This window comes from Artibeus jamaicensis, unplaced genomic scaffold, assembly GCF_021234435.1.
Source record: "Artibeus jamaicensis isolate MK-2021 breed Jamaican fruit bat unplaced genomic scaffold, CSHL_Jam_final contig_3188, whole genome shotgun sequence".
NCBI classification, from domain to species: Eukaryota; Metazoa; Chordata; class Mammalia; order Chiroptera; family Phyllostomidae; genus Artibeus; species Artibeus jamaicensis.
The window spans coordinates 416,938-444,415 of NW_026521745.1; the positions used below are offsets into that span (position 1 = coordinate 416,938).

Sequence of the window (27,478 nt, forward strand, 5' to 3'; positions counted from 1 at the left end):
AATAAAGAAACTAGAATGCTATAAATGAGGAAAGGCTTAGGATCTTCTGGGACAACTGTAAACATTCCAACATCCAAATCATAGGGGTGGCATAAGGAGAGAAAGAACAAGATATTGAAAACTTATTTGAACAAATAACGAAGGAAAACTTCCCCAATCTGGCAAAGGAAATAGACTTCTAGGAAGAACAGGAAAAGTCCCAAAGAAATTGGACCCAAGGAGGAACACACCAAGACACATCATAATTAAGTTACCCAAGATTAAAGCTAAGGAGAGAATCTTAAAAGCAGCAAGAGGAAAGGAAAGAGTTACCTACAGAGGAGTTCCCATCAGACTATCAGCTGATTTCTCAAAAGAGACCTTGCAGGCAAGAAGGTGCTGCAAAGAAGTATCGAAAGTTATGAAAGGCAAGGACCTACATCCAAGATTGCTCTATCCAATAAAGCTTTTATTTAGAATGAAAGGGCAGATAAAGTGCTTCTCAGGTAAGGTCAAGTTAAAGGAGTTCATCATCACCAAGCCCTTATTATATGAAATGTTAAAGGGACTTATCTAAGAAAAAGAAGATAAAAGATACGAACAGTGAAAGGACAGCAAACTCACAGTTATTAACAACAACGTAAAAAACTAAAACTAAGCAAACAACTAGAACAGGAACAGAATCACAAAAATGGAGATCACATGGAAGGTTATCAGTGGGGAGAGAGAGGGGAGAATGGGGGAAAAGGTATGGGGAATAAAAAACATAAATAGTAGGTATAAAAATAACAGGGAGAGATTAAGAATCACATAGGAAATGGAGAAGCCAAAGAATTATATGTACCATCCATGGACATGAACTAAGGGTGGGTAGGAACGCTGGAGGGTCAGGGGATACGGGGAGGAGGGGGATAAAGGAATGAAAAAAATTGGGACAACTGTTAAGAGCAAAATCAATAACAACATATACTTAATAAAATTTAAATCAGATTTTAAATCAAGAATTTTTTAGAAACCAGAGTGGGTGGGGCAGTGGGGAGAAGGGTTTTCAGAAACATCTATAAAGGACACATGGACAAAACCAAGGGCAGGGGATGGAAGCAAGGGAGGGAGGTGGGTTTGGCTGGGGTGGAAGGGAGTGCTGGGGGGTAATGCAGACAACTGTAATTGAACAACAATAAAATAATTAATTTTAAAAAAGAATTTTATCAGACTACGACTTTATATATTTGTCTAAAAAGAACAATGAATTCAGGTAATTTATATATCAGAATTATTAATCTGCAACCAAATAAGATAAAATTCAACCAGTAAGACAGGCATACAAAGCTACTTTCAGTCTTTTAATAATCCTAGGCCTTTTAAAAATTTGTCTTCAACATCTAATCTTACTTCAATGTTCCATGTTTTCACCAAATCTAAAACATGATGAACCTATTGAGCTCTAAAATTTCCCATTTAGTAAAGCTCATCACCTTCTGAGAAGTCAAAGGCATGTAAAATGTGGCACCTGCCCTGCTCTATAGCTGGGACCAGAGACAAGCACACTCAGAGGATAGATATTAGTCACACACTGGCTACTGACTCAGTGCATAAATCATATTAAGTCTCTGTTTCAAACAACAAACCATATTACCAAAGTATATGCCTCTTAACTTGAGGGGGAAGTACATCTTTAGAAATACATGTGTTCTAGTGAAATAAACCAGGCGGTAAAAGACAAATACCATATGATCTCACCTTTAACAGGAACCTAAACAACAAAGCAAACAAGCAAGCAAAATATAACCAAAGACACTGAAATACAGAACAGGCTGACAGGGACCAGAGGGGAGAGGGGAGAGAATTTCAGGGGAAAAGGGGAAGGATTCACAAGAACAAGTATAAAGGACACACAGACAAAGACTAAGGGGAAGTGAGAAGGAGGTGGCGAGCACGGGAGGGGGTGCTGGGATGGGAGTATAAGACAAAAAACTATACTTAAACAATAATTAAATTTTTTAAAAGAAAGAAATACATGTGTTCTTACATATGGAATGAGTTCTTGTTCATTTACTAACACCTTCAGTGTGAGTATCATTTGTGCTGGTGACTGACAGTAAAAAGACAAATGATTCACGCAATGCCTACAAACTGTCCTTAAGCACATATGGAGAGTCTGAAATTTTCCACTGCCTACTTAGTATGTACTTCACAATGCAGGCTTTTTGGCCACAACGCATGTTTTACAAAAGTAATAAATAATTTCTCCATCTTCCCATATTCTTTTTATGCTAGCTCATTAGTAAAAACAAAGTTTCAGAAGCAAGTAAAGCCCAGTTTTCTTAACAACAAAACACAAATCCCAGGAGCCCAGTCTTACAGATAGCACTTAATCCAAGTAACCAGAAGTCCTTTGAAATAAAGGAGAGCTGACCTCACCAGGATATTTTCCCAAGCCTTATTTCCAAATAGTAATCCTGGCTTTACTGGAAATCCTAGTTTAGGGGAAGGTGTCTATATCCCACTACTATTTTATACTCCAGTTAGCCTTCTCCAAGAGAGTGAGTTAAAAAAAGTTTTGTTATTTTTTTTTACCAAAACCAAATCAGATCCACAAAAATAGAATACCAATAAAAGGCAGTGTGACCCAACTAAAAAAAGAACTATCACTGAAGCCAACATACCAACCATACCTGTCAAACATTCTTATTACAAAATGATATTGTCATTTATGATTAGCATTGCCAAAACCCTTAAGCATTTATGGACACCAGGTGAACCACTAGCTAAACAATATTAGCAGCATGAACAGATATCCAAGAGCTGAGATAATACCTCTGAAACATCTCACCTCAATAATTAAACAACAGATATCATTGAGCATCTATTACTATATGCTAGATATTAGGCAAGGTGCTAACAATTCAGTGAACAAAGCATGACCTGTGGCTTTGTGAGCTCCCAAACCAGTGGGTTAACAGATACCATATGTCAGCTAACAAATGAAAACTTAAACCTGAGAAGCGAGCCGAGTAGAAGTAAAGCATATGTAACAAACATATAAGAAGTCACAGTGCAAGAAACCGGACCTGGTCTAGGGTACACAACTGAGGCTCAATTAGGAAGGGACGAGGCAAAGAAGGGGAGAAGGCACCTGGGCAGAAACACTCCACCAGGGCAGAAGAAAACAGGGTCTGGTGATGCAGTTCTAACTAGGAGAGTGAGCTTTGAGAGAGACAAAGATAAGACCACCCAGGCTCTCAGAGCCCATTTTAAAATGAGGATGACATGCAAAAGAGGATTGGTCAAAAGATCGTGACACTTTCTTTGGAAAGCAATGACCTAAAACAATAAAAAAACAGGTACATTTCATTTCAGTCTCTTCTGAGAAAGTGAAACAGAGCACATTGGCTAAGGAATTAGCTCACTAGGCCAGGGTAATTTAAACATCCACCAAATCCCAGGAGTTACAGACTTTCTCCTACACCCAGACTTAAAGGGGAGGATACTTTCATAAATCACCATCTATAACATAAAACCTATGTATAATAATCCCTTTAAAAAATAGTCTGCAGTTCTGACCAAGTGATTCAGTTGGCTGGAGTATCAAACGAGACACCAAAGGGTTGTGGGTTTGATTCTTGGTCAGGGCACATACAAGAGGAAACCAATCAATGACTTGATCTCTACCTCCCGTCCCTACCTCTCTCTCTTTCTCTCTCGTCAGTAAACATATCCTCAGGTCAAAATTTTAAAAAAGGAAAGTTTGTAGATGACATCATGTGTACAGAAAAAGTTTTAAATCCAATAAAATAGTATTTGAGCTAAGAAACAAGCTTAGTGAGATTACATAGTACAAGATCAACATTAAAATTTTTTTATTTCTGCCCTGGCTGGTGTAGCTCAGTGGATTGAGCACGGCCCTGCGAACCAATTGATCGAGGTTCAATTCCCCATCAGGGCACATGCCTGGGTTGCAGGCCAGTTCCCAGCAGGGGACGCAGGACAAGCAACCATACAGTGATATTTCTCTCCCTCTCTCCTTCCCTTCCCTTCTAAAGATAAATAAATAAAATTTAGAAATTTTTTAAAAATTTCTAAGCCATGGTGGCTCTGTTGGCTGGATCATTTCCTGATACGGCAAAGTTTGGCATAATCAGTGTCAAACACTGATTTGATGTGTCCAGGTCAGGGCACATACAGAAATCAATGAGTGCATAAGTGAGTTGAGCAAAAATTGATATGTCTCTCTCAGAAAATAAATTTTTAAAAACCAATCAATAAATAATAACAAATTTTTTTTATTCCTACACACTGGCAATGAACACTGCATTCTGCTATGCATATTGCTCACCTGTGTTTTCGTGCACATTGTACATGGAATTATGCCCATTATCATACCCACAATGCGTAATCATTACACTCATGTATGAAGTGCATTTTTATTTTTCCCTCAAATATTTGGGCAAAAAAATGTGCTATACATGGTAAAAGAAAGTCCTAAACTTATACCCTGAAAACAGTGTTGAAAAAAATTAAAGATCTAAATAAATGGAAAGACCCTATGTTCATGGATCAAAAAACTTAAAATTGTCAACATCACAACACTCCTGAACTGATCTATGCCTCAACACAATCCCTGTGCACAATACCAGGTGATTTTTTTTTTACATAAATAGATTCTAAATTTCATATGGAAATGCAAAGAACACAGAAAAGAAAAAATAATCTTTAATAAGAGCAAAGTTGGAGAACTCATGCTTCCTGATTTCAAAACTTACTACAAGGCTTCAGTAATCAAGACAGTGTGGCACTGGCATAAACTCAGATCAATGAAACAGGTTTCAGAAACCAGAAATACACTGGTGTATTTACACTCAGGTGATTTTACACAGGTTGAACCCTTACTTTATACCATACACAAAAATTAAATGGGTGACAGAACTAATGTAAGAGCTCAAACTACAAAACTCTTAAAAGAAAATACAAGATTAAATTTTTGTGACCTTAAAGTCAAGAACAAAGTCGTAAAACTGATGCAATCCAACTTACTGTAAAGCCACAGTAACCAAGATAGTGTAGTGCTAGTGAAAGGATAGACAGATTCTGTGACACAGAACAGAGAACCCAGAAATAGACCCAGGAAAAAAGCAAAGGTAATATAATGCAGAAATGACCATCTTTTCCATTTCATTTTAATCCTTACATGAGGATATGTTTATTAATTTTAGAAAAAGAGGAAGGGAGTGGCAGAGGGAGGGAGGGAAACATAGATATGAGAAAGAAACTTCAATTAGTTGCATCCTATATGCACCCTGACCAGGGAATCAAACCTGCAACCTATTTTTTTTTTTTTTTTTTTTTGGTGTATGGACAACGTTCCAGCCCACCCAGCCAGGGCAGAAACGACAGTCTTTTCAACAAATGGTGCTGAAACAACTGGACATCCACATGCAAAAAGAACAGTATCTAGACATACACCGTATACCTTTCACAAATATAAACTCAAAATAGATCACAGACCTAAACGTAAAATGCAAAATTTATGATATTCCTAAAATACAGGAGAAAAACTAGGTGGCCAATGCTTTGGCAAAGACTTTTAGATATATAATACAAAAGGTATGATCCATGAAAAAGAGAACTGATTAGACGAACTTCATTAAAATTAAAAACTTTGCTCTGTGAAAAACAATATCAAGAAAATGAGATGATACACTACAGACTGGGAGAAAATGTTTGCAGAAGATATTTCTGATAAAAGACTTACCCAAAATACACAAAGAATTCTTAAAATGCAACAATAAGAAAACAAACAGCTTGTTTTAAAAAATGGGCCAAAGACCTTAACAGACACCTCACCAAAGAAGATACACAGATGCAAAAAAGCAATTGAAAAAATGGTCTTCACCATATGTCATCAGGGAAATGCAAATTCAAGTAAGACACCACTACACACCTACTAAAATGTCCAAAATCCAGAACACTGACAGCACCAAGTACTGAGGAGGAAGCAGAACAACAGGAACTCTCCTCCACTGCTGACGGAAATACAAAATGATGCAGTCACTTTGGAAATATCTGGCAGTTTCCTATAAAACTAAAATACTCTTCTGTGATCTTTGGTATGTATTGACTAAAAGGAGTTGAAAATTTATGTTCACACAAAAACTACACATGGATGTTTCATCATAATTGCCAAAACCTGAATGCAATCAGGATGTCCTTCCTTAGTTAAATGGATAACTATCAGCCAGACAATGGAGTATTATTCAGTGATTAAAAGAAAAAGCTATCAAGTCCTGAAGAGACACGGAGAAACTTTAATAAAGTTTAATAAAGTAATATACTTTAAAAGTATATTACTAAGTGAAAAAAGCCAATTTGAAAGACTACATACCATCTGATTTTCACTAGGAAAAGATAAACTATGGAAAGAGATTAAAGGTCAGTAGTTGCCATGGGTTTGGGGGGAGGAAAAACCTGGCAGACACCTCTTTAACCAAGTCATCAAGGTGGATACTCCCACAAAGAGACAAGGTGACACAATGTGCCTCCTGACACAAAGTACTGCAAAGGAGACAATGTCATTACTGTGGTGTGGTCTTACAAAAAGTAAGCAACCTGAGTCTAATCACAGGGAAATATCACACACACCCAAACCAGGGACATACTTATTGACTTTAGAGAGAATGGAAACGAGGCAGAGAGAGAGGAAGAGAAACATCACTCAGTTGCCTCTTGTGTGCACACTGACCTGGGGCCAAACCCGCAACCTAGGTTATGTGCCCTGAACAGGGTCTGAACTATGCCCCAACCAACTGAGCCACACCAGCCAGGGCAAGGGACATTTTTAAAGAATTGACTTACATTCTTCAAATATGTCAAATTCATGAAAGACAAAACTGGGGAACTGTTCCAGATCAAATATGACTCAGGACAACTAAATACCATGTACTGAATATAGCTAAAAAGGATATTATGGAGACAACTGACAACTTAAATAAAGACTATAAATCTGGGGGAGGCTGGGATGGGAAAAACAGACAAAAAACTGTACTTGAAAAATAAATAAATAAATAAATAATAAAAAATTAAATTACAAGTTAAAATAAGACTATAAATCTAACAATATTATATCAACATTTAATTTCTTGATTTTGAAAACTGTACTATAGGTTTTCAAGACATTCTATAACAACCACAGATTTCAAAATTCTTAATCACAGGATAACCCACAGGGAAGTATTCAGAGGTAAGGGCATATAATACCTGCAACTGTTCTTAAATGGTTCAGGAAGAATAATGTGTTTAAATATATACATAAAAGTATATGAGTACAAATGTGTGTGTGTAGGGGGAAGAGAAATAAATGGGACGAAATGTTAATATCAGTAAATCTTGGTAAAGGGCATCTGACAATTCCCTGAACTACTCTTATAGCATTTCTGTATGTTTAAAACTGCATTAAAATAAAAAGATACAAAAAAGGAAAGCCAATTACAAAAACTTATAAATTATAGATAAGGATTGATATTGATAATTTAATACAGCCTCATTTAACATGATACCATTCTAAATGATCACATATATTTAATTTTTAAAATACTCATTATTTTACAAGGTCTACCTGCTACTCATCTGTCTATCCTTAAAAAAAAAACAAAACACTTTTTAAAATCATCAACATAATACAGGGTGGAGCAAAAGTGAATTTACAGTGCTTTGTATGGAATACAATAATTAATAAATAGTAACACAAAAATAAACTGTGTTTTACACAGTTTAAAAGAGAAACTGAAAACCTACTTTTGCTTCACCCAGTATATATTAAGTTAAATTTAATCATTAGACCCTCTTCAAGATACAAAGCTAAATAATTATTCGATTCTCCCCCCACTGATGGAATAAATCTCCAAATAACTGCTAAAATTAGAAATTATGCCAGACAGAGCCGAAATTTTTGAAACTAATTTTCTTAATTTACCCTGAAAATGTAGCTTACTTTAATTCCACTGCCATGTTCCTTCTCCTATACACTTAAAGGACCTAATTAACCCACTTAGGGAAGGAGTCAATTGCTCACCTGTGGCTCAGCAATCTAGCAAACGGCTGCTATGCCGTGGTGGAACTCACTGCAAGCCAGGAAGCTGAATATCCCAAGTCCAAATGCAGAGCTACTTCTCTTCACACAAGTAGTTACTTCCTTTTTAGCAACACTGTTCCTGTGTTTATAATTTTTAGATGACAGGTTTTCCAAAGACTTATCTAAACACTTTGTAAAAATATCTTACCTTTAGACAAACTGTATTCAAACTCCCAGAACAGTTTTCATTTACAAAATAGTCACACTTTAGCCAACTATCTTTTCCCCTAAAACGCAGTTTAAAAAGGCTACGATGTATGCATTGTGACTTTTGTTGATCTTCCCTAAAATATAATTAATGTTTTGACAGCTCAATATGGCCTGTTAAACATCCAAAAGGGAAATTTTTAAAAAGTGCACATAAGAAATTCTTATGTGCTTCTTAACAACCAAAATAAGTAATGAAGCTATAAAAATTGATTGCTGCTGAGTGTTACAAATGTATTGTTTCATTTAATCCACTTGACAATCCACATCCCCATTTTACATCTGGAAAAACTGAGACTCAGAGAGGTTAAGTAATTTGCCTTTGATCAGCTGAGACTGAACCTAGATGCACACAGCACAGCCTTCAATCTCTATCAATGGGTAAGTGTTCTGGAAGAGCAAATTGTAAACTTTAAACTAAGGAGGTGCTTTCCAAAATACAAACTTCCCCACTTCAGTAGCTGATTAAAAAAGTAAACATTTATATCTGTAACCTAACCCACTTAAATTGCTTTTGTACTACTTATAATTTGATAGAAATAAAATTTGTATATTTTTATATTAGAAAAGATCTTCAAAGAATAAACATTACTACCCTGTTACCTACACTTGTACAATATTGTCACCATAAAGATCAAGTCAGAGAACACCAAACTAGCCTTAAGGAAAGTCAATCAAAACATCCAACGGGCAGCAGAGTGGGTGAACGTGGAAGAAGTTACAGGGAGATAAATGACAATGGAAAAAAATACAATAAAAATGTTTTTAAAAAATTCCACATCATTATGTTGTACAAGCAGAAAACAACTCAGCTGCCTGATAGAAATGTACTTCCTATCTTTCCCCTTTTTCTGCCTAAGAGTTATTGCTCTTCCGTTAGGGAGCAAGAGTCCCAACATTCAGCCAAGTTTTCCATTTAGTAAACTTTCTTCTACGAAGTTATAAATATAATTTTAAATCCCCTAAGTAGTCCACTGCACTGTGTATTACAAAATAAAAGAATTGCACTTCTAAAAACACTTGTTTTCTGCCCTGGCTGGTGTGGCTCAGTGGACTGAGTGTCAGCCTGTGAACCAAAGGGTTGCCAGTTCGATTCCCAGTCGGGGCATATGCCTGGGTTGCAGGTCAGGTTCCCAGTACAGGTGGGTGTTAGAGGCAACCACACATTGATGTTTCTCTCCTTCTCTTTCTCCCTCCCTTCTCCTTTCTCTCAAATAAATAAATAAAATCTTTAAAAAATAAAATAAAAGCACTTGTATTCTTTCAACATGTTTTACAAACCACAGAGACAGGGTACTTTCAGCTATAATTGTCATCTATTCCATTGTTAAAGGATATAATTTGGAGGAAGAAAGTTCCAGCTCAAGACCTGATTGGCAAGCGCGAGGTAGCGCTGAAATACTGAGGACATCTGAGCACTGAGGTTTTCCCGCCTGCTGAACTCCTGCAGAACTTCCACCGTCAACATGAAGATCTGACGAAGGTCTTCTTCCTGCAGTAAATAAGTCACAAGTATTTTTATGTCAAAAGCTTATTCAAAATACATTCTCTTTTAGAACCATAATAGAAAAAAACAAAACAAAAACCTTAATATTTTCAATGGAAAACACTATTTCTTTAGGAACATTTTCCATTTTCAGGCCTGCACGTAATTTTCACCACAGCGAGCTTTCAAGTGACACACATCAGTTTGAACACATTTACTGTGACATGAGTGCTATTCTGTGGAGAGGAGAATATGACAACTAGACAGAGCTGGAGGGGTCAGTTGATCTAGTGCAGGCCCCTCAGATTTAAGCCTTCACATAACTTACTTCAGAGCCAAACAATACACACAAGACAAAGAGCCCACACCATCTGCAATAACATTTTAAATACACAGCCCTCATTGGCATTCTGCCAGGCCTATTTTTAAGGCCAGCAAAATCCCACCAATTGAAGCACTATTATCTAAACACTGTACAAATAAAATAAACTAAGAGTCTTTATAGTACTATTTCCTATTTGTTCTGTCTTTAGACTATCATTAAATAAGTATCTTTAAATTGTCATTTATGTTCACCAAACCTATCACTTTATTATATCCTATGAAATCACAACACAAACCTTCAGGTGCGGGCTGTCACTCAACCAGATGAAATAAATGTCCACACTGCACTGGGAACAGACTGTATAAAAAGTGAACAATCTGATCATTAAAACATAAGAACAAAAATACCAATACCTGAAAAACTCTTTTGCAGTTACCATGGAATTCCATACTCAGTCCAATGTTGCTAGTTTTACTTGAACTTGAGAATTCACTTAATAGGGCAGTCAGAATAGAACAGGCCAGAGTTTGCTATAATTATTGGATAAGAAATAATTAAGAGGCATTATTTTTCTAATGCTTTGTTCAAACATAATGAAACATTTTCTATGTTTAGATCTTCCAGTCAGAAATTAAGACGATCGGCTCTGCTTTCCTAGTGGCCTAGTAATTGTTAGCAGTTCTTTCTCAATTCCAGTTACCCAAATGCATCTAAGACTTGAACTCAGGTCATACTCCTAACTCCATCATAGAGTGCAAGTGATATTTTAGTACAATCAATGTTTAATTTATTGTATCATTTAATTCACACAACAATCCACACCCCATTTTACCTTTGACAGAAGTGAGACTCAGAGACATAAAGAGTGAAGGACAGCTGAAATTGAGCCCAGGTCTGTCTATGCTCAGATGAGGGTAATAATGTACTTCCAAATAGATGAAAAATGAAAAGTTTATAGTCTCCAAAATATTAACCAGGTAGTACTCAAAAGTTCTTCAAATTGAAAATGAAGATTTCCCTTCTCAATGGTTCTATCCAACAGGCACCTAATATCACCTCACCGTTTCCATTCACAGACTATTTAGAATCAAAGGTGCCATGGATGAAGAGGAAACAAATTATTTGAGCACATTTCCAGGGGTTAAACAGAAATATGCTCACTACCTCTGAACAACCACAGATTAAAGTCAAGATGATACTATTTATGCAAGCTTACACAACAGCTGAACAGTCATCCCACCCACCAACTGCCACATCTTTGTTCAGAAATGCTTCTGATGTCGGTACCTTAACCATAGAGATGCTTATCTCAGCAAATCTTAACAAACATACATAAAACCAAATTCCCGAAGATTGCCGTCAGTTGGTATTTGTTGAATCTGAATGACAGTTACATGAGCGACCAATAAAATATACTATTTTGTCTATTTTTGCATATGTATGAAATTTTCCTCTAAAACTAAAAAAAAATTAAATGATTTGCTTCAATCTCAACTTTGTAATTTTACCTCAAAATGTACATTTAATATAAAAATGTCCCCTCTTCCACAAATGGTCAAGACAAGCGTACAATACAAGTTAAACTGCCTTTGCATGGCCCCAGGCATATGGAGGAAGAAACTGGTCTAAGGAGCCAGGCATTAAAGAGCCTCTTATGAAGAAAACAGTTCATCACACACTTGTTACAGTTTACCACATTTCATTTTATAGTTTAAAGGGATCTTAGAAACTCATCAAGTACAATCCCTTCATTCTTTTTACTTAACAAAAATGTAATTAAAAATGAGTTTCTTTTAAAATGGTGTATTACTGATTATGATGCCACCAATCAAAACTTCACAGATATATTTAATTAATATTGGGATCAACTATGAACACAGTTTTTAAATACCGTTGGGCTTTGGTGAGGAGAACAGGCATTAAATTCAAATTAATAAAATCCCAAGGGAAAAGTTAACTCATAAGGATCTATCACAATGTATTACATCCTCCTATTATTCTGAAAATAATTTTTAGTATCCCACATTTTTGTCTTTTAGCCTTAGTTTTCCTCCTGTCCTTTCTAAATATCTCACTCACTGAATAGAATATTATAAACCCAGAGTACTCATTAAATACAAACCAATTCTCACAAATAATTATCTGTAATAGTTTTGCACAAATAATTTACAACTTGACACAAACTGGTTTTTAGTACCAAATTATATTCACCCCAAAACGGCATGGTTTTTTTTAACTATACTCATATTCAGATTTTCATTATCCACAACTCTACTGACTGAAACCTGTACTACCCTGATGAGGTAGCTCAGTTGGTTGGAGTCTTGTCCCCATTAGTCAAAGTTGTGGGTTCAGTTCTGGTCAGGGCACATATAAGAAGCAACCAATGAATGCATAAGTGGAACAATGAATCGATGTATGACTCTCTCACTCAAGTCAAGAAATGTGAAAAACAAAAAATGTTTTACAAGAATCCTGAGCCCTGGCTGGTGTAGCTCAGTGGACTAAGTGCTGGCCTGTGAACCAGAGGGTCGCCAGTTCGATTCCCAGTCAGGGCAGATGCCTGGGTGGTGGGCCAGGTCCCCAGTGGGTGAGGTGGAGGGCAGGGGTTGCACATGAAAAGCAATCACACATTGATGTTTCCCTCTCTTTCTCCCTCCCTTCCCCTCTCTCTAAAAATGAATAAAATATTTTGAATAAATGGATGATGAATAAACAAACAAACAAACAAACAAACAAACCCTGACTAGTATGGCTCAGTTGGTTGGAGCATCCTCCCATAAACCTAAAGGTCATGGGTTCAATTCCCAGTTAGGGCACATACCTAGGTTTCAGGTTCGATCCCTGGTGGAGTCTCATACGAGAAGTAATCAATCCACATTTTTCTCTCACCTTGAAGTTTCTCCCTCTCTCCACCCCTCTTCCCCTCTCTCTAAAATAAATAAGCAAGTCATCATCAATCGGCAAGCATGTCCTCGGGCGAGGGAAGGGAGAAAGGAAGATTCACTCACAACAAAGCTTTACTTTTGTGTGAAATAAACACTTCCTAAGATTACATGTATGTGTTATGGTCAAGAATCAAAAAAATGGGTAAAGGAAAAGAGCAGTAGCAATGAGAGGTAAGAACTTTTTTGAAGTTAAGACTGCTCAGAAAAAATCAAGGCTTTTCAAAGTGTCTCCCTTACCTACAAATTTTATCAGACACACCAGGAACCCTTAATGGAATGAGATTTCTTTTGAGGTGTAGCAATAAAGACATCCCTCCAAAACAGCAACCTTTCACTCTAAGTACTAATTTACCCATGAAAGAAAGTATTTTTTTGAGTTCTGGCCAAGATGGACGCATCCATCTTCACTTCCTGACACAACAAAAAGGAGGACAAAAACCGATCTTAAATCAATAAACCAAAAGCGCCAGAAAATCAAACTGCATGGAACTCCGACAATCAAGGAATTAAAGGAAAAATCAACCAGAACCACCAGACCAGTAAGGTGGTGGATGGCCGGCCAACTCAGGAGAATCTCTGGAATACATGGACACTGGGGGTGGAGCTGGCTGCCCAGCTCAGCAGGTTTCATGGGAGGGGCTGACTTAAGGGGACTCCGAGGTAGCTGTGGGGTACGACTGAGGCTGCCACAGTAGGAGAAGCTCCCAGTCTCATAGGAGAGCCCCAGAGTCCATTGAAAAGTACGCTAGAGATGAGCAGGCAAGCCATACACCGTACCCTCTCTGGCTCCCTCCCTCTCTGGCCCCTCTCTACCCAACAGGCAGAGCTACTGTGCAGCAAAGAGGGTTGCCCTGCTCAGGTGAATACCTAATGCCCCATCCCCTTACGACCTATCAGCTGTGCCAAGACAAAGAAATATGGTCCAAACGAAAGAACACCGTAGAGCCTCAGAAAGAGAGCTAAGTGAGGAGGAGATAGCCAACCTATCTGATGGAGAATTTAAAGCTCTGGTCATCAAAATGCTCACATATGGTCGAAAAATTAAAGAATAAATGAAGGATACCCAAAGTGAAGTAGAGCAGAATGTTCAGGAAACCAACAGTGACAGGAAAGAAACCAGGACTCAAAGCAACTATTTGGAACAAAAGGAAAAAAATAAACATCCATCCAGATCAAAATAAACAAGAATTCAAAAAAGGCCCTGGCTGGTGTGGCTCAGTGGATTGAGCATGAGCCTGTGAGGCAAAGGGTCACCAGTTCAATTCCCAGTCAGGGCACATGCCTGGGTTGTGGGCCAGGCTCCTAGTAAGGGACACATGAGAGGCAACCACACACTGATGCTTCTCTCCTGCTCTTTCTCCTTCCCTTCCACTCTCTCTAAAAAATAAACAAATAAAATATTTTTTAAAAGAATTTGAAAAAGTGAAGAGACTCTTACAAACCTCTGGGATAATCTAAAACATTCCTTACAAACCTCTGGGGTAACCTAAAATGTTCCAATATCCAAATTATAGGGGTGCCAGCAGAAGAACAAAAGCAAGAAATTGAAACTTATTTGAACAAATAATGAAGGAAAAGTTCCCCAATCTGACACAGGAAACAGACTTCCAGGAAGCCCAGGAGCTCAGAGTCCCAAGTTGGACCCAAAGAGGAACACACCAAGGTACATCATCATTAAGTTACACCCAAGATTAAAGACAAGGAGAGGATCTTAAAAGCAAACAGAAAAGGAAAGAGTTACCTACAGAGGAGTTCCCATTAGACTATAAACTGACTTCTCAAAAGAAACCTTGCAGGCAAGAAGGGGTTGCAAAGAAGTATCTGAAGCCATGAAAGGCAAGGACCTACATTCAAGATTACTCTACCCAGCAAAGCTATCATTTAGAATGGGAGATCAAGTACTTCCCAAATAAGGTCAAGTTCAAGGCCTCTTCACTACCAAGCCCTTATTATATGAAATGTTAAAGGGAATTATCTAAGAAAAAGAAGATAAAAAATATGAAGAGTAAAATGACAACAAACTCACAACTATCAACAAATGAACCTAAAAGAAAAGAAAAACAATGTAAACAAAAACTAAGCAAACAACCAGAACAGGAACAGAATCAGAGAAATAGACATCTCATGGAGGGATTTCAGTGGGATGGGGGAAGGGAAGAACGGGGGGGGGGGGGGGGGGGGGGGGGACAGGGAAGAAGAAGTATAGTAGGTAGGGATAAGGTAGACAGAAGGAAGAAAAAATGGTATGGGAAACAGAAAACTCAAAGAACTTACATGTACAACCCATGGATGTGGACTACAGTGCAGGGGGAATGCTGGAAGGTTGTGGGGGCAGGGCGGAGCAGGGATAGAGGTGAGAAAATTGGGAAAACTGTAATAGCATAATCAATAAAAAATATTTTTTTAAAAATAAAGTACTTTTTTTTATCCTCACCAGAGGACAAACTCATCAATTTTAGAGGGAGAGAAACATCAATCAGCTGCCTCTCACACCTGCCCCGACCAGAGACAAAAACCTGCAACCCAGTCATGTGCTATGACCAGGAATGGAATCCATGACCATTTGGTCCACAGGACAATGCTCCAACGGAGCCCCACAGGCCAGAGCAAGAAAGTACATTCTTAATCCATGATAATTAAAACAAAACACTATGTTACTACAAACTTAGCTCCCTAAACATTTTGTTTTTAAAAAACCCTTCATCTTTAAAAAAATAAAACGGGAAAGTACAGAAAAGCACAAAGGGAATAAAACTGCCCACACTCCTACCACCCAAAAGCTATTACTATTAACATTTGTTCACAGCTTCCCAGTATGTTAATGTACAGGTACCATTACATACACACCATTACCATGAACCCAGATGTCCTGTTTTGTATTCCCCTTTTTCCTCTTTATAATTATGAAATAAAACCATAAATTTTTAAAGCAACTGTGTTCTTTTCAAATTTACCTCTCAAAGATTTAAGAAATACAAGAGAATAAATTGTACAACATGGTTAGAGTTATCACCAGAAATCAAATATTCTGGTTTTAATGTATCTCAAATTACCAGCTTTCAAAGAACTAAGTAGGAGATTTTCATCATTAAATGATACCAAACAGTTTAATCACTCCTTAATTTGGAAGCCCTGTAAGGACTTGCAAGTAGTATCATAAATATTAATTATACCATAACCACTAATGCTCAAAGGCAACAAGAGAACAGAAATTCCTGGAGAATAAAAAATGACAGTATTGATTGTGCATTAAAAGAGCAAAGCACCTCTGCACATATCGACAGACTACTCCCTCCTATTCATAAAGGAGTGAAACACATCACAATGCATATGAGACTCATTTCCCAATGTGTTCACTCATTTTCAGTATTTAATTATCAGTTAAATTAAATCTCATTAAAACAAAGTTACTTTTACAGCAAGTGCATTATAATGACAACAGCCCATTATAGCAAACTAAAGCTATACTAAAATGTACTGCTTTATACATTTTACTGTAGCAAACAGCAAACTAAAATGTTATCCTAAAAAACAGAAAAGGGGACAGCTCCTGTTCAGGAGGGAGGTAAGAAGGGAAGGAGAGAAAGGGGAAGCACCCAATCCGCCTACATGAGGTCACAAGTGTTTGTTTTTCTTACCCTGTCGAAGAAGGTTCCCCTGTGCTTGCTTTAGACTTGTAGACCCTAAATGGTTAGCCCGAGTGCATTACCTGTGAACCCCATAGCGACCAGTACTGTCAAGCACTGTCTCTCTGCCCTGTCACAGTCAGGGCTAGATAATATTTCTGTACTGGATACAGTAACTCAGATACTCAAGCGGGTCAAAAACAAAAGCTTTTCTAAATAATTTAGAGTGGTGAATTTCAATGAAATCTGATCAAAGCTGACTGACTGATAAACAGGAGACTATGAGATTGTTTACTAAAGTTTACAGGGATTAGACTAGTATAAATACCATTAGTACAAGTCTGAGACTTATAAATGATCAAAAAGAATTAAGTGAATATCTGTTCATTTTTCAAATGCAACAAATATTTGCAATGGAACTTACTTCATGTACATGTTTCCAAAAGATTTATTTCTAAGGCACTTAACTATCTGATGCTATAATATAAGTATGTGGAATCTACTAACATGCACAGGCTTCACGTGCCATGACCAAGTGGCAATAGAGCCCAGGCTCTTTCATTTATATATCACACTCATTTTTTTTGGTGGTACTTGGTTATTGCCACTCACTTGACTAGTACTAAGCAGACATTCTAAATTGATGATTCTCATTTCCAACAAGTTAGAAACCAAGTAACACAATTCACTAGAACTATATCCCAAATAAATTCTAAATACTGCTGGACTCTCCAAGGTCCAATACAAGATCCCCACCAGGTATCCAACTTTTTGGCATCTCTGGGCTGCACTGGAAGATGAAGAGGTGTCTTAGGCCACGCATTCAATACACAAACACTAACAAAAGCTGATGAATGAAAAATAGGTTTCAAGTAAATTTATAATTTTGTGTTGGGCTGTATTCAGAGCCATCCTGGGCCACATGTGGCCCATGGCCACCAGTTGGACACCCCTAAAACTTTAGACATAGAAGTCAGCAAATCTGGGTCACAACAGTCCAGAATTTACCACTTCAGGTACCTGAGGGCAACTCCATTCTGTCTTGGCCTCAATCTTCTCATCTACAAAAAGTGTCACTACCCTCTGCCCTGCCTAATTCATGTGATTGTCCTAAGGTCCAAATCAAATCACGCAGGCAAAAGTACAATGTAAACTGCAGCAGTTTCCCATAAGGTAAAAGAGCAGGCCCTGGCTGGTGTAGCTCAGTGGATTGAGCGCGGGCCTGCGAACCAGACAATCGTAGTTCGATTCCCAGTCAAGGCACATGCCTGGGTTGCAGACCAGTTCCCTGCAGGCCAGTTCCCAGCAGGGGACGCACAAAAGGTAACCATACATTGATGTTTCTCTCCCTCTCTCCTTCCCTTCCCCTCTAAAGATAAATAAATAAAATCTTTAAAAATATATAAATAAAATAAAGATTTACTTATTTTAAAAAAAAGCAAAAGGATTTTTTTTAATGTTAGGTTTTTAATTTTTTCTCACATTTTTAAAATTGTTGTTCAAGTAGTTGTCTCCATTCTCCCTCCACCACTCCCCGCAACCCCAACCATCCCCACTTCCACCCTTGATCCCACCCTGTTTTGGCTTTGTCCATGTGTCCCTTTATACATGTTCCTGACAACCCTTCCCCTTTTCCCGCCCATTATCCCCTCCTACCTCCCCACTGGCTACTGTCAGTTTGTTTTTAATTTCAACACAAAAGGCTTATCATCATCATCATAGAAAATAATCACCTAGCCCTGACCAGTGTAGCTCAGTTGGCTGGGCATCACCCAGCAAAGCAAAAGGTTGCCTTTTCAATCCCCAGTCAGGGCATATGCCTGGATTGCAGGTTTGGTCACTGGTTGGAGACAACCCACAGACATTTCTCTCTCACACTGTTGTCTCTCTCTCTTTCTCCCTCCCTTCTCTTCCCTCTAGAAATGAATAAAATATTTTTTTAAAATCACCTATTTTGGCTTTTCTGGTCCTACGTCTTAATTATCTACATTCCACCAAATTAAAAACACAACATAGGTAATCAATTAATAGGGGGAAGTTGTAACTAAGGCATCACTAAAGAGTAGATGCTCAATAAATGTTACCTGGATTAATGACTCACCTTTATCTCTACACCTAACACTGTATAACACAAAAGAAAAGTAAAAAATGAATATACGGTAGACTCCCTATATTTCTAGCTGTTGATAAATTTCAAAAAGAAAAGTTAAATATGTAGAACAAGCAGAAGAAATTCAATGAGACCTCAAGGTTATAAAATAATCTAATCTGTTCTCTTTTAATGAAGTACTGAAAACCCACAAGTTAATTCACTAACAACTAAGTAATTGCTGTCTTCACATTGAAGTCTTAACAGCAGCATTCTTATTTCTAGTAAAAGTCACTGATTTTGTGATAGTAGGAAAAAAACCCTAAGAGATAGCTTGCCTTACTCATCAGATTACTACTGCAAGTACAAGCTACTCAAACACTAACGCCAGCTGACAAAATAAAATACTCTTGTTCAGGGAGAGGCCTGTCTCTTATTAATAGCCTGGCTCTCACCCTGGGAGCTTTACTACCAAGAATAAACTTTATGAAATGTTGCCGTACACACAGACTTCCAGCTGGTCCTCTAAGCAAACATCAATGAGGCTTGTGATAAGAGAGATTAAGCTGGTATCACACCCAGGGCAGCACTGCTGTGGACAAGTGTCTCACCTACTTCCCTCTCACATGGCAAAGAGGAAAAAAAGGAGATTTAAATGCTAAATTAAAAGCAATTTAATGTATGCCTACTTTCAAAGGAAATTAACATGAAATAGATTAAAAACTTGCTTGAATGTTAATTTCAAATATTTAGCTGCTTCCCTTAGGAAGTCGAAGTCTCCATATCTATACCTGTCAAACTCGTGGAGAGTAGATCTGACCCTCGCAAACTACAATGCAGTAACCTCAGCAACCTTCATAGCCATAGAAGGAAAACAGCTTGCCCACAGAGACAGGCATGAAACTGTACTCGCATAATTACTCTAAGAATACAACACAATATATGGAAAACAGTATAGTTTAAACTATACTATAGTTTAAACTATAATCTCCTGCCCTGGCTGGTGGTATCAGTAGCTTCAGCTCCCCACCTGTAAAACGAAAGGTCACCAGTTCAATTCCCAGTCAGGGCACATGCCTGGATTGAGAGCCAGGTCTCCGGTTGGGGGCATGTAAAAGGCAACCCACTGATGTTTCTCTCGCACACTGATTACTCTTTCCCTTTCCCTCTCTCCAAAAATAAATAAAATCTTTAAATAATAATAATAATAATCATATTAATCCCCTTAGAAATATTTTATGAAATTAGATACTCTCCCATAAAACGACCTGTAGAGAATCAAGACTATAAAATATTTTTAAATATTTAAGAAATATTTTAAAAATATTTTTATTTATTTATCTTTAGAGGGGAAGTAAAGGAGAGAGGGAGAGAGATATCAATGTATGGTTGCCTCTCATGTGTCCCCTCCTGGGAACTGGCCTGCAACCCAGGCATGTGCCCTGACTGGGAATCAAACAATGATCCTTTGGTTCATGGGCCAGCGCTCAGTCCACTGAGCTTCGCCAGCTAAGGCAAGAAATATTTTAAAGTAGAGATGATATGTTGGTTTTCTAATTTTTTACAAACACAATTAGTTTTCACTCATGAATACTTTCTACTAATTTTCAATAATTAAAATATTGTTTGATAGAAAAAAGATCACTTAGCCCTGGACAGTATGGCTCAACTGTTTGGAGCATCATCCCATAAACGGAAGGGATGTGGATTCAATTCCCATTCGGGGCACGTACCTAGGCTGTGCGTTCATTCCCTAGTCAGGGTGCATATGGGAGACAATCAATCAAGGTTTCTCTCCCACACCGAGTTTCTCTCCCTCTCTCTCCCTGCCTTCCCCTCTCTCTAAAATCAACAAGTATGTCCTTGGGGGAAATTTTAAAATATATAATTTATCAGCATATGTAGCCTAAGATCATGTAAGTAAAGGGAGTTCTGGGGAGATCTGTGGATCTGGGGAGATCCACACCTGCTGAATGCCTACTAAAAGCACTGGGTGCTCTCTCCTCTGCTGGGCAGTCCCTAAGTGTGTACCCACAGTGAACATCGGCGTGTCATGCTGTACTGGCCCAAACTTACTCAGAATATGTACATTAGACTAGTACAAGGGGAGAGACCACCAAAAAATATACTCTTGGAGAGGGAAGAGAGAAAGCCAGACTATGGTTTTTTGGCAATGAGAATGCAGGGAATGTTAGTCACTTAGCTCATGAGGTCACCCTTCTTTTGCCCACCGAAAACCATCACCTATCTCTTTTTCTCCAAATCTCTTTTTTTTTGTCAAATATATTTTATTGATTATGCTATTACAGTTGTCCCATTTTCCCTTTATTCCTCTCTGTCCTGCACACCCTCTCCCGCCCACATTCCACTCCCTTAATTCATGTCCATGGGTCATACATATTAAGTTCTTTACCTTCTCCATTTCCGATACTATTCTTAACCTACTCCTGTTTATTTTCTATCTACCATTTATGCTATTTATTCCCTATATCTTTCCCCTCATTCCCCACCTCCCCTTCCCCGATGATAAGCCTCCATGTGATCTCCATTTCTGTGGTTCTGTTCCTGTTCTAGTTGTTTGCTTAGTTTGTCTTTTTTTTTAGGTTCAGTTGTTGATAGTTGTGAGATTGTTGTCATTTTACTGTTTATATTTTTGATCATCTTCTTTTTCTTAAATAAGGACCATTAACATTTCATATAATAAGGGCTTGGTGATGATGAGTTCCTTTAACTTTACCTTATCTGGGAAGCACTTTATCTGCATTTCCATTCTAAATGCTAGCTTTGCTTGATAATCTTGGATATAGGCCCTTGACTTGCATGACTTTGAATACTTGTTCCCGATCTCTTCTTGTCTACAAGGTTTCTTTTGAATAAATCAGCTGACAGTCTAATGGGAACTCCTTTGTAGATAATGCTCTTCTTTTCTCTTTGCTTTTAAGACTCTCTCCTTATCTTTAATCTTGGGTAATATCATTATGATGTGCCTTGGTGTGTGCTTCCTTGGGTCCAACTTCTTTGGGACTCTCTAAGCTTGCTGGACTTCCTGGAAGTCTATTTCCTTTGCTAGATTAGGAAAGTTCTCCTTCATTATTTGTTCAAATAAGTTTTCCATCTCTTGCTCTTCCTATTCTCCTTCTGGCACCCCTATAATTCAGATATTGGAACATCTAAAGTTGTCCTGGAGGTTCCTAAGCCTGTCCTTATTTTTTTGAATTCTCGTCTTTTCACTCTGTTCCGGTTGAATGTTTATTTCTTCCTTCAGCTCCAAACAGTTGATTTGAGTCCCAGTTTCCACCCCATCGCCATTGGTTCCCTATACATTTTCCTTTATTTCACTTTTCATAGCCTTCACTTTTTCTTCTATTTTGCAACCATACTCCACTAATTCTGTGAGCACCCTGATTACCAGTGTTTTGAACTGTGCATCTCACAGGTGTGCTATCTGTAGTCGCTTAGTTGTTCTTTTTCTAGAGCTTTGATTTGTTCTTTCATTTGGGCCATTTTTGTTTCGTCTCAGCACACCTGTTACGTAGTAAGGGGTGGAGCCTTAGGTGTTCACCAGGGCAGGACAACCCACATCACTGCCTTGTGGCACTGTATGTGGAGGAGGGGTCCGGGAGGGAACAGTGCTGCTTGCTCTACTCTCTGCTGGCTTTCAGTCACTCCCACTGCTACGCACAAGCAAAGTGGGACCTTCTGGTGCTGATTCCCAGGTGGGTGGTTTTGTGTACATTCTAGAACCCTATGGGTCTCTCCAACGGACTCTCCTATGAGGCTGGGAGTTTCTCCCACCACCCCAATCCTCACAGATTTTTTCAGTCAGAGGTTTTGAGGATTTATTTCCCTGAGGTGAAACCCTGGGTTGCACAGTCTGTCTCACTCTCCAACTGGGAGTTGTTCCTCCCAATATGTCTACAGGCAAATGTGGGACCACCTGCCCCAGTCCTCTAGCTGCTGCCTTGCCACAAGTCCTTTCCACCCGGCAGCCAGTCTCCACGCCTGCTAGCAGTCTGGATAAATGTTTCTTCTTTAACTCCTTGGTTGTCAGACTTCCATACAGTTTCTATTTTCTGGTTGTTTCTTTGTTTTTAAATTTGTTGTTGTACTTCTTTTGGTCGTGTGAGGAAGCACAGTATATCTACCTATGCCTCCATCTTGGCCAGAAGTCTCAAATATCTCTTAAAATCACCTTTATAAAGAATTTTTCTACCCAACACTATATCCATGTTCTGAATTTCTCATTTTCCCTCCTATCAAGATTTAAACCTTCCTCCCACTGCTATTCATGTCTCTAAGACTAAGAAACCCTTAAGTAAATTCTTTCTTTTTTTTGGTCAGCTCTGACATTTTTTTTTAAGATTTTATTTATTTATCTTTAGAGGGGAAGGGAAGGAGAGAGGGAGAGATACATCAATGTATGGTTGCCTTTCATGCGTCCCCTGCTGGGAATTGGCCTGCAGGGAACTGGCCTGCAACCCAGGCATGTGCCCTGACTGGGAATCGAACCTCGATTGTCTGGTTCACAGGCCCGTGTTCAATCCACTGAGCTACACCAGCCAGGGCCCCTTAAGTAAATTCTTGAACCGCTCCCACAAATTCTCATCTAAGGAAGAGTGAGAGGGAAACATTATACATTTCACTGGTCTGGAATCTCAGGGTTTGCTACTTACCAGGCAAGGACAACACAGTGGGCACACAGTGGGCATTGAACTTGCTGCATAAATGTAGTACTTTTTAAGTTTAATGTTTTCAGTGTAGTCACCATAATAAATGTATCCAGCCATCCTGAAATTAAATAAGACCTCCTACCTGCTGCCATAAAAAGTTAACACCAGTAGAAGAAATTCAACTTTTAAAAAAGTCTTTGTTTTAGAATGTTTTGTGATGACATTAAATTTATCCACTATTCTCAAGTGAACAGAGGAAAATCTTCTGTAACAGTGACATCTGTTTCAATCATTCTCAGAACATCAGTTACTCCGGTGCCTCAAAAAGTCCAATTTCCAGATTACATGGGGATGACTTTTTGAAGCGGGTCAAATTGTACCTGTCACATGAAGCAACATGTCCTTAAGTAGAATCTAACACATAAAGATCGAATTCACCTGGAATAGTGGACTAGAATAACATCTCAAAGTAGCAGCCTCAGTGCCAAACCTTCCCCATAAGCTCTGGCAAGTTGTCTCCATCCCTTGTTCTTCCCTTACCCATCATAATGGCCACCATATCATGGATGGCACACATGGTCACTGGTAACATAATCCAAGCAAATAACAAGATTACCACTACACCAGGAGTCCCCAACCTCTTGGCTGCAAACTAGTACCAGTCCAGGCTTGTTAAGAACCAGGCCACACAGCAGGAGGCAAGCTTAAAAGTAATGTGCTTGAATCATCCCAAAACCATGCTCTGACCCCCCCATCTATGGAAAAAATTGTCTTCCACAAAACTGGTCCCTGGTGCAAAAAAAGCTGGGGACCGTTGCACCACATAAATAAGGCAGGCAACCCTGAGACATCAGTGTGTCAAGAGCAAAGGAAGGACTTCTGCCATGATGGAGGCGTAGGTGGAAACACTGTGCCTTCTCACACAACCAAGTTTAAAAACAACAAAGTATTAGCAACAAAAACACAGCCAAACCACAGAAAATTGAACTATACGGAAGTCTGACAACAACGAACCACTTAGCCAAACCAGTAAGAGGAGCAGAGCCAGCAGCAAAGCTGGGTCAGGCGGAAAGATCTACAGGACCGACCCAGATGCGCGACCCAGGCTCGCAAGCAGCCGTGGGTGGATCCCAGGTGCGGAGTAGCAGCAGGCAGACCCACTGAGGGCTGACCTCGGTCACACATTCATGTACAGATAAACCAGCGAAGGAGCAAGCAGTGAGACGAACCACGCAGGCCCCAGCAGCAAGACGAACTGTGCAGGCCCCAGCAGCAAGAAGCAGCAGAGGGGACCACTATTGTCCCTCTCTGACCCCACCCCCACATACAGCATCACAAACCAGCGACCTGGGTGGCCCTACCCTGGTGAACACCTAAGGCTCTGTTCCTCATACATAACAGATCAAAACATGGCTCAAGAACAACTCAGAGCCCCAGAGACCATAACTCTAAGCGACCAAGAAATAGCCAACCTATCAGATGCACAGTTCAAAACACTGGTGATCAGGATGCTCACAGAACTGGTCCATTTTAGTCACAAATTAGAGGAACATATGAAGGCTAAACTAATTGAAATGAAGAGAAATGCACAGGAAAGCAATAGTAATGGAAAGGAAACGGACTCAAATCAAGGGAGTGGACCAGAAAGAAGAAGAAAATGACCAAACAGAAAAGGATGAAGAAACAAGAATTCACAAAATGAGGAGAGGCTTAGAACCTTCAGGACATCTTTAAACGTTCCAACATCCGAATTATATGGGTACCAGAAGGGGAAGAGGAACAGCCACAAATGGAACACTTATTTGAACAAATAATAAAGGAGAACTTCCCCAATCTGGCAAAGGAAATAGACTTCCAGGAAATCCAGGAAGCTCAGAGAGTCCCAAAGAAGTTAGACCCAAGGAGGAACACACCAAGGCACATCATCATTACATTAGCCAAGATTAAAATGAAGGAGAGAATCCTAGAAGCAGCAAGAGATAAGGGGACAGTCACCTACAAAGGAGTTCCCATCAGACTGTCAGCAGATTTCTCAGAGACCTTATAGGCACGAAGGGGCTGGAAAGAAGTATTCCAAGTCATGAAAATCAAAGACCTACAACCAAGATTGCTCTATCCAGCAAAACTTTCATTTAGAATGGAAGGACAGATAAAGTGCTTCTCAGATAAGATCAAATTCAAGAAGTTCATCATCACCAAGCCCTTATTACATGAAATGTTAAAAGGACTTATCTAAGAAAAAGAAGATAAAAAAGATGAACAGTGATAGGACAGCAAACTCACAGTTATTAACAACCACACCTAAAACAAAAGCAAACTAAGAGGACAGCTAGATCAGGAACAGAACCATAGAAATGAAGAAGATCTCATGGAGGGTTAGCAACAGGGGAGTGGGAGGAGGAGAAGGGGGGAGAAGGTACAGAAAATAAGTAGCATAGACGGAGGGGAGAAAATAGAGGGGAGGGCAAGAATAGTATGGGAAATATAGAATCTAAAGAAATTGTGACACACGGACATAAATTAAAGGGGGGGAAATGGTAGTGGAGGGGTAGATAGGGTGGAGGGGAATGAAGGGGGGAAAAAGAGTAACTGTAATGGCATAATCAATAACATCTATTTAAAAAACACTTAAGAAAAAAATTCCCAGTCAGGATATATGCCTGGGTTGCAGCCTAGGTCCCCAGTGGGAGGTGTGTAAGAGGCAACTACACACTGATGTTTCTCTCCCCCTCTTTCTCCCTCCTTTCCCTCTCTCTAAAAATAAATAAAATATTTTTAATAAAAACTAGAATTCAGCCCTGTCTGGTGTAACTCAGTGGATTGAGCACAGGCCTACGAACCAAGGGATCGTGGTTCAATTCCCAGTCAGGGCACATGCCTGGGTTACAGGCCGGTTCCTAGCAGGGGACCCACCAGAAGCAACCGTACGTTGACATTTCTCTCCCTCTCTCCTTCCCTTCCCCTCTAAAGATAAATAAATAAAATCTTAAAGGAAAAAAAAAAAAGAGCAAAGGAGACCATGCCCACAAAGAGAGAGATTTTAAGAGTAATGATTAATATTGGTAAAAAGTAGCTCCCTAATCATTTTTACCTCAAAATTTTTTAATAGAACCTTATTTAGGAAGTGTTTTCAAGGGAACTTCTCACTACATAAAATAAGCCAAATGACTCAGAAAATGTAGCAATTCAAAAGTGCACATTTTCAAGTTGTTAGTTTTATAGAAACAATTAAATTTTATAATACTAAGATTAGGTAAAAAAGACATACAATTAGATCACTGGATGATCAATATCTCTAGAACTATACTGGCCAATATGGTTGCCACTAGCTACATGTGCCTATTTGAATGTAAATTAATCAAAATTAAATAAAATTTAAAATTCGGTTCCTCAATCATACCAGCCACATTTCAAATATTCACAAGCCAATGTGTGGCTATGATGTGACCACGTGTTAAGAGATAATAGATGTAGAACACACATATGTACTCCTGAAGCATGTACTACAATTATGGCATAGAACACAATATTCACAAAAACAAAAATCAAATATAAGTAGAATGCTCTGTACTGTGACTCTGGTAGCTCACTGGTACCCACAACTGTACAACTCACCCAAGTGTACAGTTTATTTTTTGTTTAAGATTGTATTTATTTATTCCTAGAGAAAGGAGAAGATAGGGAGAGGGGTATGTAACATCAATGTGTGGTTGCCTCTTGCACACCACCCCCTACTGGGGACCTGGCTTTGCAACTCAGGCATGTTCCCTGACTGGGACTCAAACCAGCAACACTTTGGTTCTCAGGCCTGTGCTCAATCCACTGAGCTACATCATCCAGGGCCTAACTGTACACTTTAAATGGATGCGGTAATGCGGGTAAATTACTCCTCAATAAAGTTGATAAGGAAAAAAAGAACAGACACATGCCCCCTGATAAATTCCAAAGAAAAAACAAAAAAACATCAGGGTTGTACAGGAAGTTTCAAAGTTCTGAGTCAATGTTCCTTTAGTCAAGACC

At 38.8% G+C, this 27,478-nt stretch overlaps 1 protein-coding gene across 3 annotated transcripts in view; it reads right to left on the bottom strand.

Annotated features, from left to right (window-relative positions):
* Positions 1–27,478, bottom strand: part of XPO4 (exportin 4) — a 110,008-nt gene that overhangs the window by 55,332 nt on the left and 27,198 nt on the right. For all 3 annotated transcript variants that reach the window (XM_053663498.1, XM_053663499.1, XM_053663500.1), the window contains exons 5-6: positions 10,539–10,655; positions 9,653–9,806 (exon numbers count right to left, since the gene is read on the bottom strand). In XM_053663498.1, coding sequence (XP_053519473.1) covers positions 9,653–9,806; positions 10,539–10,655 — 271 coding nt within the window. The remainder of the gene's footprint in view (positions 1–9,652; positions 9,807–10,538; positions 10,656–27,478) is intronic.